We start from the raw sequence: 16,653 nt of genomic DNA, 5'->3' as shown, positions 1-16,653 counted from the left end.
TCAGGGCGTAAATTGTGAAAATAATCTCAGATATTTGCTGGGGTTTTTTTTTTTTTTTTTTTTAATTTCGGCAACGTTTGCCCCAAAAACGACCCCAAACAGCCAAGGTTTGGCCCCAAATGACTCTAATGGAAAATGGAACTAAAATACTGGCCTGAAAGAAAAAAAAAAACTTTTAGTGACTTTTCAGCCATAAAACTCCCCCAAAACTGACATCTCTGATCTGATGTGGGGTGGGGGTGAGGTTTTTAAATCCAGGAGGCCAGGACTTTTCAGGAGGGTTTTAAAGGCCGATCTGCTTTTTTTTTTTTCTTTTCCTGAAGAGGATTTCTTTTAAATCACCTGGTTAAAAAAAAAAAAAAATAAGAAAAAGAAATGATGACCTTAATATTTTAAAGCGGATGTCTCTAGGAATCTTCTACAATGTGAACTCTGGGGAGTCAAAAGGGGACAAAATATAGTCAAAATCTACTTCAGAAAAAAAAACCTTTAAAAATTATGTAAAAAAAACGAGCTCAAATCTTGCAAAACTGACTTGATGTGAGCAACCAATCACAGCACAGCTTTCATTATAATAGAGCAGTTTAAAAAAATAAAAGCTGCGTTGTGATTGGTTGCCGTGGTCAGGTGTGATAACTAAGTCCTTCGCTCTAGAGCGGTAAACGTTTATTATCACCCGGAAAAGATAAAATATATCGTGGGATCTGGGAGAAGTCACCGCAGCCCCTGCCCGTGACCGGTAACCGGCAGCCAGCACGGACTACGGCCATCGCCGAGGTTCTGGAATCTGGATTAATCCGTGACCTATCGCCGTGACGTCATTGGGCCCCGCCCACGCTCTGCTATTGGCCTAGAGTTTACGGATTCTTTCGTGCACTTATGGTGGGCGGCGACTAGCCCGAGTGAATAGCGCATGCGCACTGAGGTAACGAGTTAGTAGGAGGGAGGAGTCGCCATTGCTGTGGCCGGTGTGACAGGAACCGAGTTGTGGAGCGCATGGGAGCTCTCACGTTAGCGAGCCAGAGCTCCCGGGGGGCTGTGCCGGTACTGCCGTGAAGCTGCTCGGCTCGTGTATTGTTTTTACCCTAGTGTTAGTTGTTGGCGGCTGAAGAGGGGGAGGGGGTCCGGCAGTGAGAGCGGCGGGGACGGATAGCAGGGGTGTGGGAGGGAGCGGTACCTGGGAGCCCTGGAGAAGGGAGGGACGAGACCATTCGCAGGGCGGAGGGGGAGCGGCACATCCGGGTCTTCGGAGCGGACCGTTACACTGTGGGCGGCGGAAGTGTCCGCGGGCGTCCCCGGGGGGCGGAGGTGCGGGGACCAGGCTCCGTTTGATGGATCCTCGGATCGCCTGGTTCCAGCCAGAGCAGCTCGGCCCCTCTAACAGCCTGTGGATGCAGATCTGGGAGACGACGCAAGGCCTGCGGAACCTGTACTTCAGCCAGCACAGCCCGGCCTCGTCCCCCGCGCACAGCGCCTCCTCCACCACCAGCTCCTCCGGCTGCGAGGCCAGCATGTACCGGGAGCGCGGGTCGGCCCCGCCGGCCGTCACCACCGCCCCCGCTCTGCCCGAGCACGGCGACTTCCTGCCACTGGAGACCCCCAACAGCAACCAGCCGCTGGCGAGCCCCGGGGGCTGGAGGAAAGGGCCCGAGCACAGCAACAAGCGCAAGCGGGACAACAAGGCCAGCACCTTCGGCCTCAACTACAGCCTGCTGCACGCCGCCCCGCCAGGAGCCCGGGGCCCGGGAGCCGCCTACTGCGGGACCCCCTGGAAGAGCCGCAACTACAGCGACGAGGTGATAGGGTGAGTGATGGCGGCGTGCTGGGGTGCCCTCGTGTGCTCCTCCTGTCACTGACCTCCCCTCCTGTCACTGCCCGTGCTGGGGTGACCTCGTGTGCTCCTCCTGTCACTGACCTCCCCTGTCCCCTCCTGTCACTGCCCGTGCTGGGGTGACCTCGTGTGCTCCTCCTGTCACTGACCTCCCCTGTCCCCTCCTGTCACTGCCCGTGCTGGGGTGACCTCGTGTGCTCCTCCTGTCACTGACCTCCCCTGTCCCCTCCTGTCACTGCCCGTGCTGGGGTGACCTCGTGTGCTCCTCCTGTCACTGACCTCCCCTGTCTCCTCCTGTCACTGCCCGTGCTGGGGTGACCTCGTGTGCTCCTCCTGTCACTGACCTCCCCTGTCCCCTCCTGTCACTGCCCGTGCTGGGGTGACCTCGTGTGCTCCTCCTGTCACTGACCTCCCCTGTCCCCTCCTGTCACTGCCCGTGCTGGGGTGACCTCGTGTGCTCCTCCTGTCACTGACCTCCCCTGTCCCCTCCTGTCACTGCCCGTGCTGGGGTGACCTCGTGTGCTCCTCCTGTCACTGACCTCCCCTGTCCCCTCCTGTCACTGCCCGTGCTGGGGTGACCTCGTGTGCTCCTCCTGTCACTGACCTCCCCTGTCCCCTCCTGTCACTGCCCGTGCTGGGGTGACCTCGTGTGCTCCTCCTGTCACTGACCTCCCCTGTCCCCTCCTGTCACTGCCCGTGCTGGGGTGACCTCGTGTGCTCCTCCTGTCACTGACCTCCCCTGTCCCCTCCTGTCACTGCTCGTGCTGGGGTGACCTCGTGTGCTCCTCCTGTCACTGACCTCCCCTGTCCCCTCCTGTCACTGCTCGTGCTGGGGTGACCTCGTGTGCTCCTCCTGTCACTGACCTCCCCTGTCCCCTCCTGTCACTGCCCCTGCTGGGGTGACCTCGGGTGCTGCTCCTGTCACTGCCCCTGCTGGGGTGACCTCGGGTGCTGCTCCTGTCACTGCCCCTGCTGGGGTGACCTCGGGTGCTGCTCCTGTCACTGCCCCTGCTGGGGTGACCTCGGGTGCTGCTCCTGTCACTGCCCCTGCTGGGGTGACCTCGGGTGCTGCTCCTGTCACTGCCCCTGCTGGGGTGACCTCGGGTGCTGCTCCTGTCACTGCCCCTGCTGGGGTGACCTCGGGTGCTGCTCCTGTCACTGCCCCTGCTGGGGTGACCTCGGGTGCTGCTCCTGTCACTGCCCCTGCTGGGGTGACCTCGGGTGCTGCTCCTGTCACTGCCCCTGCTGGGGTGACCTCGGGTGCTGCTCCTGTCACTGCCCCTGCTGGGGTGACCTCGGGTGCTGCTCCTGTCACTGCCCCTGCTGGGGTGACCTCGGGTGCTGCTCCTGTCACTGCCCCTGCTGGGGTGACCTCGGGTGCTGCTCCTGTCACTGATCTTGCGTGTCCTCTCCTGTCACTGCCTGTGTTGGGGTACCCTCCTGTGTGCCTTCTGTCGCTGCCCGTTCTGCTGTTGCCCACGTGCGCTCTTCCAATCCTCCTCCTGTCGTCTCTGCCCGCCCCGGCGGGCCCACGTGCGCTCCTCCTGCCACTGATCTCGCGTGCTCCCGCCTCCCGTCACGCTCCTCCGCGGGTCGCCTCCCGGCCGCCATTCATTCTGTCCTGTTCCCTGTATCCCACCTGTAGCCTCCTCCTGTCGCTGATTTACGATGTCATATTGTATATTGCCTCCTACTCTATTCCTGTCCCTGACTTTTCTTCTCCACAAGTGTGAACTCTGTAAGGTGCTGATCTCTCAGCAGTGAGGCGTCTGCCTACTGTAGTGAGTGTCCTTAGAGCCGCGTACACCCAGTAAATGCATAAATATAGGGGAAAAAGTACAACGCACATGTCGGAGAACTGCCTGCGGATACAGCCTTATCTGCACATTGCTTAGCAGTCACCAGGCAAGAGAGGTTTTTCCAGAATTGTAAGATTGTGTTGTGTGGGGTTAATAATGCGCATGTTTATACTGCGGCCAGTGGAGCTTGTTCAGATCAGACTGCAATAAATGTTTTGTTATAAAGATTATCTGCCAATAATCACGTTTTGTTACTCGCGTTAGGCCTTCATTTCTGTAGATTTTTCTGGACTGTGGACTTTGTAGCTTTCTGAACATGAGCCAAAGTTGTCGTAACTGTTCCAGAAGCCGTAGATAGGTTCCTGTAGAAAGTCGTCTGCTTCAAATCTTGTTAAATCATCCAACAAGATGTTACCCCATTGTGGGATTTCTGACGCGGATATCTATATATAATGCTGAATATGTCCTTTTGGCGGGAGCCGGGATTGAACCGTTTGATTGGCCGGAGCCGGGATAGAACCATGTGATTGGCCAAAGGGCCTATATATTTTTTATTTGACTTTACTATGGCTGCTCCTGTACACAGGCTGCTGACCGACACACTGTGGTGCAGGTCGGGTTGCGGGATGCTGGGGATTGGCTTCTGCACCGGGGGGTCCGGGGGCCTCTGTGGATGCTGCTCGGTGCTGTGTAGAGGTCGGTAGTGGTGTCTCAGAGCAGGAGGATCTGCTGAAGCAGGTACAGCAGTGCAAGGGCCAGCCGAGGTCACTGCACTGACCACGAGTGCGTGCCGCTGCTCTGTTATCTTCCAATACATACACACAAGCGACCGATTCACTGACGTCACCTGTGCCGAACACCACGCGCTGCTGCTCTGTTACCTGCCAATACACCTATATTTATTCATATACTCCCTATATAACGCTGAATACATCCTTCTTGCCCAAGCCGGTATCGAACCATTTGGCCACCACGTGCACAGTGCTAAGTTCACGTTGTATTGGAATTTATCAATAAAATGACTCTGGAGTTGGTGCGTGTGCATGCTGACAACTCTGGCATCATTTTATGGAACACACTGTCCCTGTGAATATCACCAGTTTGTTTCACATGATATATGCCAGAGCTCCCCAACCAGTCTGACCATGAGCCACATCCAGCTCTGAAAGATGATTGCTAGCCACATTCAGCTTTGAGCGAGGTTCACGAGCCACATCCAGCTTCCACCTTCCCTCACAGTAGGCAACACTCAGGGGTGCCCCATTACCTGAATAACAGAAATCACACCAATGCGTTATACCAAGATCCAGGGGTTCCCACCTTACACTATTCAGACGTGCTTTTCTATGTGGGGCAACTCACAAGTCACCATCTTGAGAACTGCTGGAAGACAGCCGTGAGCCACAAGTCACCGGCCCAAGAGCCTCATGTGGCTCCCAAGTCACAGGTTGGGGATTCTGATATATGCACCCACTGTCAATAAAATGGCCCTGGAGTTTGCGGTGACTCCAGCACCATTTTAATGAAGAATTCAACTACGTGAACCTACAACACCGCACGTGCCGGCCACAGGGTTGATGGTGGTGGCCACAGCGCAAAATTTAAATAAAGGTGAGGAAAGTAGCCAGGGGAGGAATAGATATAAAAAGACCCCATCCTGATGCTAAATCAGCACCCAGATGTAGTGGGTTCAACAGCAAATAAATATCTCTCTCATCGGGGTGAAAAATAGCTTCCCCCTTCCTGATTTCATATGCTTTTGTGTGTTTCAGATCATCAAACAAATTTAAACATTAGACAAAGATAACACAAAATGCAGTTTATATATGAAGGTCTTTATTATTAAGAGGAAAATGAAATCCAAACCTACAGGCACTTATGTGAAAAAGTGATTGCCCCCTAAACCTAATAACTGGTTGGGCCACAATTAGCAGCAACAACTGCAATCAAGCGTCTGTGATAACTGGCAGTGAGTCTTTTACAACAAGGAATTTTGGCCCACTCCTCTTTGCAGAATTGTTGTAATTCAGCCACATTCGAGGGTTTCCGAGCATAAACCATATTTTTATGGTTATTTCACAGCTTCTCAATCCGATTTTAAGGTCAGGATTTTGACCAGGCCACTCCAAAGCCTTAATTTTCGTTTTTCTTAAGCCATTCAGAGGTGAACTTGCTGGGGAGTTTTGGATCATTGTCCTGTTGCATAACCCAAGTGCTCTTCAGCTTGGGGTCATGAACAGATGGCCGGACATTCTCCTTTTTAAGATTTTTTTTGGTAACTAAATTCATGGTTCCATTCACGACAGCAAGTCTTCCAGGTCCTGAAGCAGCAAAACAGCCCCTGGCCATCATGCTACCACCACCATATTTTATTGTGGGTATGATGTTCCTGTTCTGGAATGTTGTTACTTCTTCGCCAGCTGTAATGGGACATACAGCTTCCAAAAAGTCCAACTTTTATCTTGTCAGTCCAGAGTATTCTCCCAAAAGTCTTGGGGATCATCAAGATGTTTAAACCGAGACGAGCCATTATGTTTTTTGCTCAGCAGTGGTTTTTGTCTTGGATCTCTGCCATTTTTACCCAGTCTTTCTTAGGGTCATTGTTCATGACTACACCATAACTGAAGCAAGTGAGGTGTGCAGTTCTCTGGATGTTGTTGTGGGGTCTTTTGTGACCTCTTTGAATTGTTGCTGCACTCTTGGGGTAATTTTGGTCAGCCAGACCCCTCCTGGGAAGGTTCACCACTGTTACATGTTTTCTCCATTTGTGGATAATGACTCTAAGGCTGTGTGCCCACGCTGCGGAAAATGCGCGGGTTTTGCCGCGGATTTCTCGCGGAAAAGCCGCGGATTTTACAGAAATCTGCAGCACAGCTACTCCCCAGCCATTTCTATGGCATTTGGGAAATGCTGTGCCCACGCTACGGATATTTCCACAGCGGAAATCGTGCGGATTTTCGTGCGGAAAAATCTGCAGCATGTCAATTATTGTTGCGGATTTCTCCGCAGGGTCAGATATACTTACCTGCCTTGATAGAGACCCGAGTCACTTTCTCCGTCCGGTGTAGCGGCAGCAGCGCGGTGGATCCAGCCAGGTACAGGAAGGAAGAGGTGGGCGGGGCCTGCACGAGCTCCGGTCATGTGACAGCCGGAGCTAGTTCAGGCCCGCCCACCTCCAGCACAGTGAACCAGACGCTGCCTGACAGTGACCCGGCCGCCGGAAAGCGAGGTGCTGCATGATGGAGGTAAGTATGAGCACCCCGATCACTGCAGCACTTGTTCTGCATTGAGGATGCAGTGCCGAAGCCATGGTACTGTATCCTCAATGCAGAATGCCCGCACCATATCCGCACGACATTCCACTGTATATCCGCAGCATTGAAACAGAGAAAGTTCTGTTGCGGATTTCTGGGAGCACCTGCGGAATGTCTTGCGGATATATCCGCAGGACAATGTCCCCGTGGGCACATAGCCTAACTGTGTTTCAGTGGAGTCCCAAAGCTTTAGAAAGGCCTTTTTATAACCTTTCCAGACTGATAGATCTCAATTACTTTTTCTCATTTATTACTGAATTGCTTTGAATTGCGAGATGTCTAGCATTTGAGGATCTTTTGGTCTACTTCACTTCGTCAGGCAGGTCCTATTTAAGTGATTCCTGGATTGAGAATGGGTGTGGCTAAGGAAATTAAACTCTGCTTCCCAAAGATGTGATAAACCAGAGTTAATTTATGTTGGGGGGTGCAGGATGTGAAGTCACTTTTTCACACGGCCCTGTAGGTTTGGATTTCTTTTTACTTTACTAATAAAGACCTTCATTTATAAGCTGCATTTTGTTTTTTACTTGTCTTATCTTTGGAAATTGTTTGGTGATCTGAAAAATTTAAATGAGATAAACAGGCAAAATAATAAGAATCGGGGAGGGGGCAAACACTTTCATACCACTGTGTGTGTTTGCCAGTTTTGGTGTAGCTCGAGTGTACAGGGCAGGTTTATAAAGCGTTGTCTAAGGCTGCTTTCACACATCTGTTTTTCATCGTGCGGCACTATCCGGTAAAAAACGGAAAGAACAGTTCCGGCGTTTATTGCCGCCAGATCCGTTCTTTCCACCATAGACTTGTATTAGCGCCGGATTGTGCCGCATGGCCTTGCGTTGCATCCAACGTTTGCCGCATCGCTGATCCGGCGGCCGGATGGAACGCTGCTTGCAGCGTTTTTTGCCTCCGGCATAAAAAGTATGACGCCAGATCCGGCGGCGTGAGTTTCAATAAAAGCCTATAGGCTCCGGATCCGTCATCATCCGGCATATGACTGCATTCAATGACCAGGTTTTTTGAACTGCGCATGCTCCGTAGCACAATGGATCCGTCAAAATAACGGAAGGAACGCATGGAAAAAAACAAATGCAACGGATCCGTTTTTACACCGGATCCGTTGCATCAGTTTTTTTGCTGGATTGTGTGAAAGCAGCCTTACACAAGTGACCTGAATCCGGTATTAGGACAGTCATGCCGCTTGTTCTGTTCTTCATTCTTAGGCTATGTGCGCACTAGAAAAGTGATTTTTCTCAAGAAAATTTCTTGAGAAACTTCTGGGAGTTAAAGATTACCGCACCTGCGGTAAAAAACCGCACCAAAACCGCGGGAAAAACGCATGCGGTTTTGCCATGTTTTTCCGCAGGTTGGTCCCTGCGTTTTTTTATGCTGTAACTGCAATAAATAATATAGATAATAGATCGATAGAGGGAAAGATGGATAGATGAATAGATAATGAGAGAGACCTATATAATGTCCCACCCCCCTGCATATTCTAAGCTGGCACCCTTTAGTGACTTTCATGTGGCACTAAAGGGTGCCTAGCCTTGTATTTAGCCAAAAAATAAATAATTAAAAAAAAATAATGTAGTGGGGTCCCCCTATCTTTTGTAGCCATCTCGGGTAAAGCAGACTGCTGCAGCCTTCAGACCACAGCTGGCAGCTTCACGTTGGCTGGTAATCCAAAACTGAGGGCACCCCACGCTGTTATTTTACATTAAATAATTTAAAACAAAAAACGTGGGGTCCCCCCCCCAAATTGGATCACCAGCCAAGGTAAAGCAGACAGCTGTGGTCTGGTATTCTCAGACTAGGGAGGTCCACAGTTATTGGGCACTCCCCAGCCTAAAAAAAGCAGGCCGCAGCCGCCCCAGAAGTGATGCATCCATTAGACATGCCAATCCTGGTGCTTTGCCCCAACTCATCCCGTTGCCCTGGTGCGGTGGCAAACGGGGTAATATATGGGGTTGATGCCAGATGTGTAATGTCACCTGGCATCAAGCCCTGGGGTTAGTGATGTCACGTGTCTATCAGATACCGAACATCACAAACCCAGTCAGTAATAAAAAATAGACAACAACAAAAAGTTTTATTTGAAAAAACACTGCCCAAAACATTCCCTCTTTAACCAATTTATTGAAAAGAGCAATCAAATCCGAGTCCGACGTAATCCAATAAGGGGGTCATATGCCGATCCATACCATAGTCGCTGTCCCAGTCAATGAAGAACAGAATGTTCCTCATTGGCTGGGAGAGCAATGCAGTGACCTGAGCTTACATGGTCAGCCCAGGTCACTGCAGGGGATGCCGAGCGCTGCTGTCAGGAGGTTAGTTGAGATCATTACCTGCTGTGATGATCTCCTGCTCTGCTGACGTCAGCGCTGTCACTGCCTTCTATGCCCGCCGCGTTCTCAGCAGTATCGCGAGAACCCGTGACGTCACTGCTAGTGACAGTCTCGGTCCGCCAGCGAGACGGGCATAGACGGCGGTGACGTCAGGAGGCAGGAGATCGTCACAGCAGGTAATGATCTCATCTCGCCTCCTGACAGCAGCACCCGTCATCCCCGCGGCTGCCAGCACTGCAGCGTGAGAAGCTGCTGACACTGCGGGCAGACACACTGCAGAGCTGGCAGCGGCACAGCTGGAGCGGGACACAGACTGCACGGGCACCTGCCGGAGGTCACACGGAAGTGCTTCTGTGTGGCGTCCAGGGAGTGTGACGTGTGTTTACTCTGTGCCGCTTCCTCTTCTGTCATAATGACATCACTTCCTGCAAAACCGCAGGCAGCGATGAACATTACCGCAGGTAAATCGCGGCTATACCGAGGGTATACCGCACATCATTTGCTAGCTGCGGTATACCCCTGGTATTTCGCGATTCCATTACAGTGAATGGAGGGAAATACCGCCGGTACCTGCGGAAAAGTGACATGCACATTTTCTCAAGAAATTCTGCTCAAAGAATTTTCTTGAGAAAAAAAACTCAGTGTGCCATAGGTTTTGTTGGGAAATGTCTGCAGAAGGATCACAAGCATTTCTCAAGAAATTTCCGCAGCAAAACCGTGGGTAAAAACGCAGTGTGCGCACAGGGCCTTAGTGAGCTATTGTCACAAATCATTTCTTGCTGCTGGAAGGTCATTCATCTGTATGGTCACCATATAATACTTTACCTTGTTGTAAGCTCTGGTTGACTGTCTTTAACAGCAAAAACTAATGGGTGACGGGCATGTCAGAAGGCATCTTTAACAGATACATCATAAAAAGCTGAAAATGTATGGATTACATGTGCGCCTGGGACAGGTGCCGTGCCGCCATGTGGTATCTATCAAATATATGCTGATGTGCCCTCTGGAAATGGTGTAGTGAATACTATTGTCCTATTCCAGGAGGAACAACAGAGGAAAAGCCCAATGCTCCTGTTCACCCTTGGCCTCCCTGTGATTGTTTCCATACGGAGACCTCTACATGTGTATTATGAGTGTTCCTAAGCATAAGGGAAGCTTGGCCTGACTACAGTCTAATGCACAGATTAACTGAGGTTAGGTCACTTGCAGGTCTTTCACTGAATGGCTATTCCATTGGATAAGGAATAACTTCCCAATCGCTGCGGTACAACTGCTGGACCCTCCTTCATTCCCAAGAACCCGGGCCCTGAAAAGCTCTGTGAATGGACTGCCAATCCATTCATGCTTGGGCTACTTTCACACTTCCGTCTTTTTCCATCAGTTGTAATCTGTCGCCTTGAGAAAATACGGTATCCTGCAAAATTTGCTGGATTCAGTTTTTTCCCCATAGACTTGTGTTAACGACGGATTGTGACTGATGGCATTGTGTTGCATCTGTTGCATGACGGATCAGTCGTGGAGTGACTGACAGACGGTCGGGCGGAAGCAACGCAGAATGTAACGTTTTGGGTTTTTTTTTGTGTGCGTCCAAAAAACAGACGGCGACGGAACTGTTGGCGTCCGTCTGTGTGTTGTAATGGAAGCCTATGGGCGACGGATGTGTCGAAATCCGTGAAATGAATGATTCCGGTGATCAGTTGTGTAAATTCATTTTTTGCTCTCCCTTTGCGCTCTCCCTTTGCGCTCTCCCGGAATGCACATGATCGCCCTTCGGGCATGTATTTAACCAATCATTACTAGAACTGTCAAACTTAAGACTACCCCTTTCAAAATGACTTGCTGTTTCCTGACAGGTCTGGCTTTTTTTTGGCAAATGTTCTTTATTAAATAATCACATCCAGACGTTTATATAGGTGGCAGATGCATTGAACATCACATCACTAGTTTTTACATGATTGTATCTGGATAACTGAAATGAATTTTTAGAACCGCATAGAGTATTTCCCACCATGACCTCACCAGTTTTTGGTAATCGGTTGTTTTTAGGAAGCCTATAGTTCCCTTTCTGTTGTGTCCCCAGTAGGATAGGGCTGATGGTGTTTGTCTGGTAACAATGGTATAAGAATACCTACTTCTCCCTGTTCTGGAGGTCAGACCTTTCTCCCAGACATGTCTGTTCTAGTAAAAATAAAAAAAAATAAAAATTCTTGCTCCCATTAATTATATCCGCTCTAGAGCATCTTGCCTTAGAACTCAGCTTTTTGATGATCGTCTGTGAATCCTTCAGGAAATGTGTGAAAACGTTTTCTTCACTGTTTCTTATCATCTGGAATCTTAGGTTAGAGATTATTTCCTCCTTGTGTGATCCATGGGGTTCCTGCCTCCAGTGAAATGGTTAATGTGAACACATCCAGCAAAGAAATGAGGTCTCTGCTTCACCAGTACAAGAACCGGTATCTTTACAGTGGCTCCGAGCTTGAAACAAATGACATTCTTGGGGTCAGTATAGAAGTGTTAGCACCCCAGAAGTCTTTGCTCCCGTCTTCTTGATGGTTAATGCACAGACTGCTGCAATGGGCCACATTCAGAACATGGTTGAACAATTCAGGTGGATGGGGCCAATATAAGAAATACAATCGCCCTCTCGTAACAAGAGACGTCTATACACGAGCTAATCGGAGGAACATAATTGTTACTAATGTGGACGGGGCAGGCTCCATTGTAGTATTGGAAAGCGTCCTATCGCCAGCGGTTGGCAGATCTTACCACCGATTTTCAGATAACCTTGGAGGACTGTTATGTTCTGTGTTATAATGAAAAAAAGAAAAGGTCTTCGTGTTAGTTGAAAACCTTTTTTGATCCAATTTTCTACGGATACAGACTCCCTATAATCCATAAAGGCACTGATCTCGCCCCCAGACTCAGGCTGGTAGTGCCTGGTACTTGTTTGAGAGGCTTGGCTGAGGTTGGATCAGAACCTTCAGCAAACAGGGCGTCCGCAGATAGCGGAGAAGTGCTTGGACCTCACGGGCAATGTTCAGACCCGGCGTCTATTTATACCTCCTGATACTCTATAGTTACCACCTCTTATATTTCAGATTTGACAGTATTTGCTTTGTGACTTATGTTTTGTTTTGATTCTTCTTATTGACAGATCTCCCCCATGTTAGCGGTATTATACATGGCATGTTGTGAGGGACGGTACATGTATCCAGTCACAGATCCATTCCTCCAATGTTTGGGATGGTATGGACGAGACACTGATCTGCTGATCAGCTCGTTGATGGTTCTCTGTACCTGTTTTTTGTTACATCTAAATGCCAATGATTAAATTTGCGTTTTAGTTTTTGCCATCATCCTAAAGAAATAGCGTTTCATGATTTATTCCTGGTGGGAGATAAAGGCACAGTTGTATAGTCACTTCTATACAGCAGGTAAATAGTAGGTAGTAATCTCCACAGGCACATGGCCTATAAACGTACCCATGGGAGAATTTATTAGGACCGGCAGCTTGAGCTTGACAACGCTTGTGCAGACCATTGTGGGGTCCATGGACCAAAGCTGTAAATCCTGACGTATTTCTAGTGCAGAGTCAGGTCCAAGGACTGCAATGGATTCATTTTCTCTAGAAGAAAAAAAAAACAAAATAAAACCCCCAGATTATCAGGAAGTCTAAACTAACATCTGTGACCCAATTTTCAATGGATAATTACTATTTCAGAAATATATGCCTAATCTTGAATAGGACCACGGATATCCTTGAAGGGATTTTCCAGTCAAAGAATGTCTAGTTGCTCTGTGGCTGCAAATTGCTGTGTTGCGGCTATGTGTGGTGTGCACACGGTCATGATTCTTCCCCTTGTGAGTCGGTGGTCGGGTAACTGCAGGTATGGGATTTGAAAAATTGGGGTCACGTGGCAAATAGTCTCCCCTGGCTTCCCTGAAGAGAAGTGAGAAGCTAGATTAATTGGTTGGCATGCCACAACTTGGCCAACTACCCGCATGGAGAATATAGTAGTCAGGGCTATACATTGTATCAGCAATATGAAGGCACATAGTGGGCTGAAAATCCCCTTTTAATAGGTCTGCAGATGTGTTGCCAGAAGGGGGTAAAATATAGCATGGTGTGTTATCTCCCTTCCTATTTTGTCACCAATAATAAACCTGAACTGGATGGCTAGCGGATTTTTTTGTAAATGTGTGGATGCAAATTGAATATGCCCTTTTACAACCAGAGGTAAAGGTGGTGACGTCTAAGGGATCTTTTGCCCTGTAATTCTCTGTGCAGTGTTTTCTCTTGAATGTGGGGGTGCACCCTACAATATGTGGGTTGTACAACCTGCTAACTAAAGGGTGCTTTACACGCTGTGATATCGCCAACGATATATCGTCGGGGTCACGTCGTTGGTGACGCACACTTGGCGCCGTTAGCGACATCGCAGCGTGTGACAGCTAGGAGCGACAATCAACGAGCGCAAAAACATTAAAAATCGTTGCTCGTTCACACGTCGCTCCTTTTCAAAATATCGTTGCTACTGCAGGTACGATGTTGTTCCTGTGGCAGCACACATCGCCATGTGTGACACCGCAGGAGCGACGAACATCTCCTTACCTGTAGCCGCTGGCAATGAGGAAGGAGGTGGTGGGCGGGATGTTCCGGCAGCTCAACTCCGCCCCTCCTCTGCTATTGGATGGCTGCGTGTGACGTCGCTTTGACGCCAAACGAACAGCCCCCTTCGAAAAGAGGCGGATCGCCGGCCACAGCGATGTTGCTAAGCAGGTAAGTACGTGTGACGGGTGTTAGCGATGTTGTGCGCCACGGGCAGCGATTTGCCTGTGACGCACAACCGACGGGGGTGGGTACGAACGCTAGCGATATCGGTACCAATATCGCAGCGTGTAAAGTACACTTTAGGACCCTCAGCGGAGAGCATTCATCAAGGATTTGTAATCCTAATGCTGAAAATCTCAAGTTTTTCCTACATCTCTGCATTGGGAATCTGATGGGATTAAAAATAACAGTTTTGAAATGGGTTAAAAAAAACCCCAAGCAGACAGGAGAAAATCACTTCTCGTTAGAAAGGTATTGTGGGTAGAAATGCTTATGTCCCACCCAAAAGGCTTAATTTAAGAACTAACTATGTATTTACCGTATATTAATCTAAGCGCCTTTTTCTATATACATAGGTTAATAATGGCAGGTTCACTTTTTTCATCCATTAATTTTATCTTGGACTTTTATCTTGTATATCGTGAGACTGGGGTGTTCTTCATTAACCTCCATTTCTTCGGCGCTCCATTGGGAGACCCAGACGATTGGGTGTATAGCTACTGCCTCCGGAGGCCACACAAAGCATTACACTAAAAAGTGTAAGGCCCCTCCCCTTCTGGCTATACACCCCCCGTGGGATCACGGGCTTGCTCAGTTTTCAAGCTTTGTGCGAAGGTCAGACATCCACGCATAGCTCCACTGTTTTTAGTCAGCAGTAGCTGCTGACTATGTCGGATGGAAGAAAAGTGGGCCCATATGGGGCCCCCAGCATGCTCCCTTCTCACCCCACTTTTGTCGGGTGTTTGTTAAGGTTGAGGTACCCATTGCGGGTACGGAGGCTGGAGCCCACATGCTGTTTTCCTTCCCCATCCCCCCTCAGGGCTCTGGGTGAAGTGGGATCTTACAGGTCTCCAGGCACTGAGACCGGGCTCCATCCACAGACCCAGAGAACCTGCTGGATATGGAGCTGAGTATCGTCAGGGACAGGGCCCTGCTACATTAAGGTACTCTGTGTCCCCGTACACATCGCGCACACACACACCAGCATTGCTGGGAGTGCTAGTGCGCCGGGGACAACAGCGCGGAGCGCTCGTGCTATTATTCACGGCAGCTTTGCTGTGTGAATTTATGTATTGGGAACTGCCGCGCCGGGCCGCTGCTGGGTGTTTTTACACTGTGGCGCGGCTGGGACTTGTGGTGCGCCGGGGACTCCGCGCTGGCCGTGCACATGGACGGCCGCGCTTATTACTCGAGTCCCCGGCTTTGCGGCCTAGTTTTCGTTTCGTTCCCGCCCCCAGCCCTGCCAGTCAGGGGAGAGGCGGGACGCTGTACAGAAAGTCAGCGACGAGGGCTGGAGTCTGCTTTGCATTCTCCAGCCCCCTTCACTGGACACAGTGGGACGCCGGTTTCCCGCTCTTGCCTGGGGCACGCCCACGGCCCGCCCCTCGTCACACGAGCTGGAGAAGGACGCCGGCAGCCATTCCTGCAGTCAGAGCTGGAGAACGGAGACAAGCTCTGGGCAACCAGTCACAGGACTCTGGCGACCACACACCCGCCTATAGGCGGGCGGTAAGCAGCACCTGAAGTGCTGACCCCACTAAATACCGAAGTGTCCATTGTATTTTATGCTTACACTGCACTGTAGGTCGCTATTTTTGGCTATATGCCCTCTTAGATGGCGAGACAACAGCAGCAAAAAAGCAAGGGTGCTAAGGCACAGGCTTTCTATGCTGCTTGTATTGCATGTGCTGAAGTGTTCATTTGTACTTATGCTTGTATGCTATACATTGCACTGTACGGTCGCTATTCTTGGCTATATTCTCCTAGAATGGCTAGTCTACAGCAGCAAAAAAGCAAAGGTGCTAAGGCACAGTTTTTCTAGGCTGCTTGTATTGCATGTGCTGAAGTGTTCATTTGTACTTATGCTTGTATGCTATACATTGCACTGTACGGTCGCTATTCTTGGCGATATTCTCCTAGATGGCTAGTCTACAGCAGCAAAAAAGCAAGGGTGCCAAGGCACAGGCTTTCTAAGCTGCTCATATTGCATGTGCTGAAGTGCTCATTTGTACTTTATGCTTGTATGCTATACATTGCACTGTACGGTCGCTATTCTCGGCTATATGCTCCTAGATGGCTAGACTACAGCAGCAAAAAAGCAACACAGGCTTTCTATGCTGCTTTTACTGCATGTGATACTGTTCCACCGGCAGGTTCCACTGACCCCCGTTGTGTGCAATGCTCCCCTGTAACACTTGGTCAGCCGGGGTCTCTACTAGAGGTGGCCAAAACCCTGTCCATGGACAGGGACGGTGTTGCAGTTTCGGCTGATAGATTGTCATGGGATAGTGACTTGCAGTCCAGACAGGCCATGGGCAATCTTGATCATTGCTCCCTGGCCACCCTCATTTGGAACAAAATCAGTGCTCTGGGGGGGTCCCAGGCATTCCAGGGTGAAGGCTCTGACACGGACGACAGTCCCAGACAGCCTAAGCGAGCTCGCTGGGAGCGGCACTCGGCCTCATCACTAATCAGGGTCACAGCAGAGGACTCTCTGTATGAGGAGGCAGACGTAGCTGATCAGGACTTTGATCCT

The 16,653-nt window shown here is 50.0% G+C and overlaps 1 protein-coding gene across 2 annotated transcripts in view; it reads left to right on the top strand.

Moving 5' to 3' along the window:
* Positions 1-1,184: 1,184 nt before the first annotated feature.
* Positions 1,185-16,653, top strand: part of TENT4B (terminal nucleotidyltransferase 4B) — a 114,695-nt gene continuing 99,226 nt past the window's right edge. The window contains exon 1 of one of the 2 annotated variants that reach the window (XM_075325748.1): positions 1,185-1,804. In XM_075325748.1, the coding sequence (XP_075181863.1) occupies positions 1,332-1,804 (473 nt within the window). In that variant the 5' untranslated portion in view covers positions 1,185-1,331. The remainder of the gene's footprint in view (positions 1,805-16,653) is intronic. The other variant, XM_075325750.1, reaches the window with a different exon arrangement.

The sequence above is a fragment of the Anomaloglossus baeobatrachus genome, chromosome 10, assembly GCF_048569485.1.
Source record: "Anomaloglossus baeobatrachus isolate aAnoBae1 chromosome 10, aAnoBae1.hap1, whole genome shotgun sequence".
Taxonomy (NCBI): domain Eukaryota; kingdom Metazoa; phylum Chordata; class Amphibia; order Anura; family Aromobatidae; genus Anomaloglossus; species Anomaloglossus baeobatrachus.
Note: the sequence above shows the minus strand (reverse complement) of the source record. Positions and strands in the feature narration are given on the sequence as shown.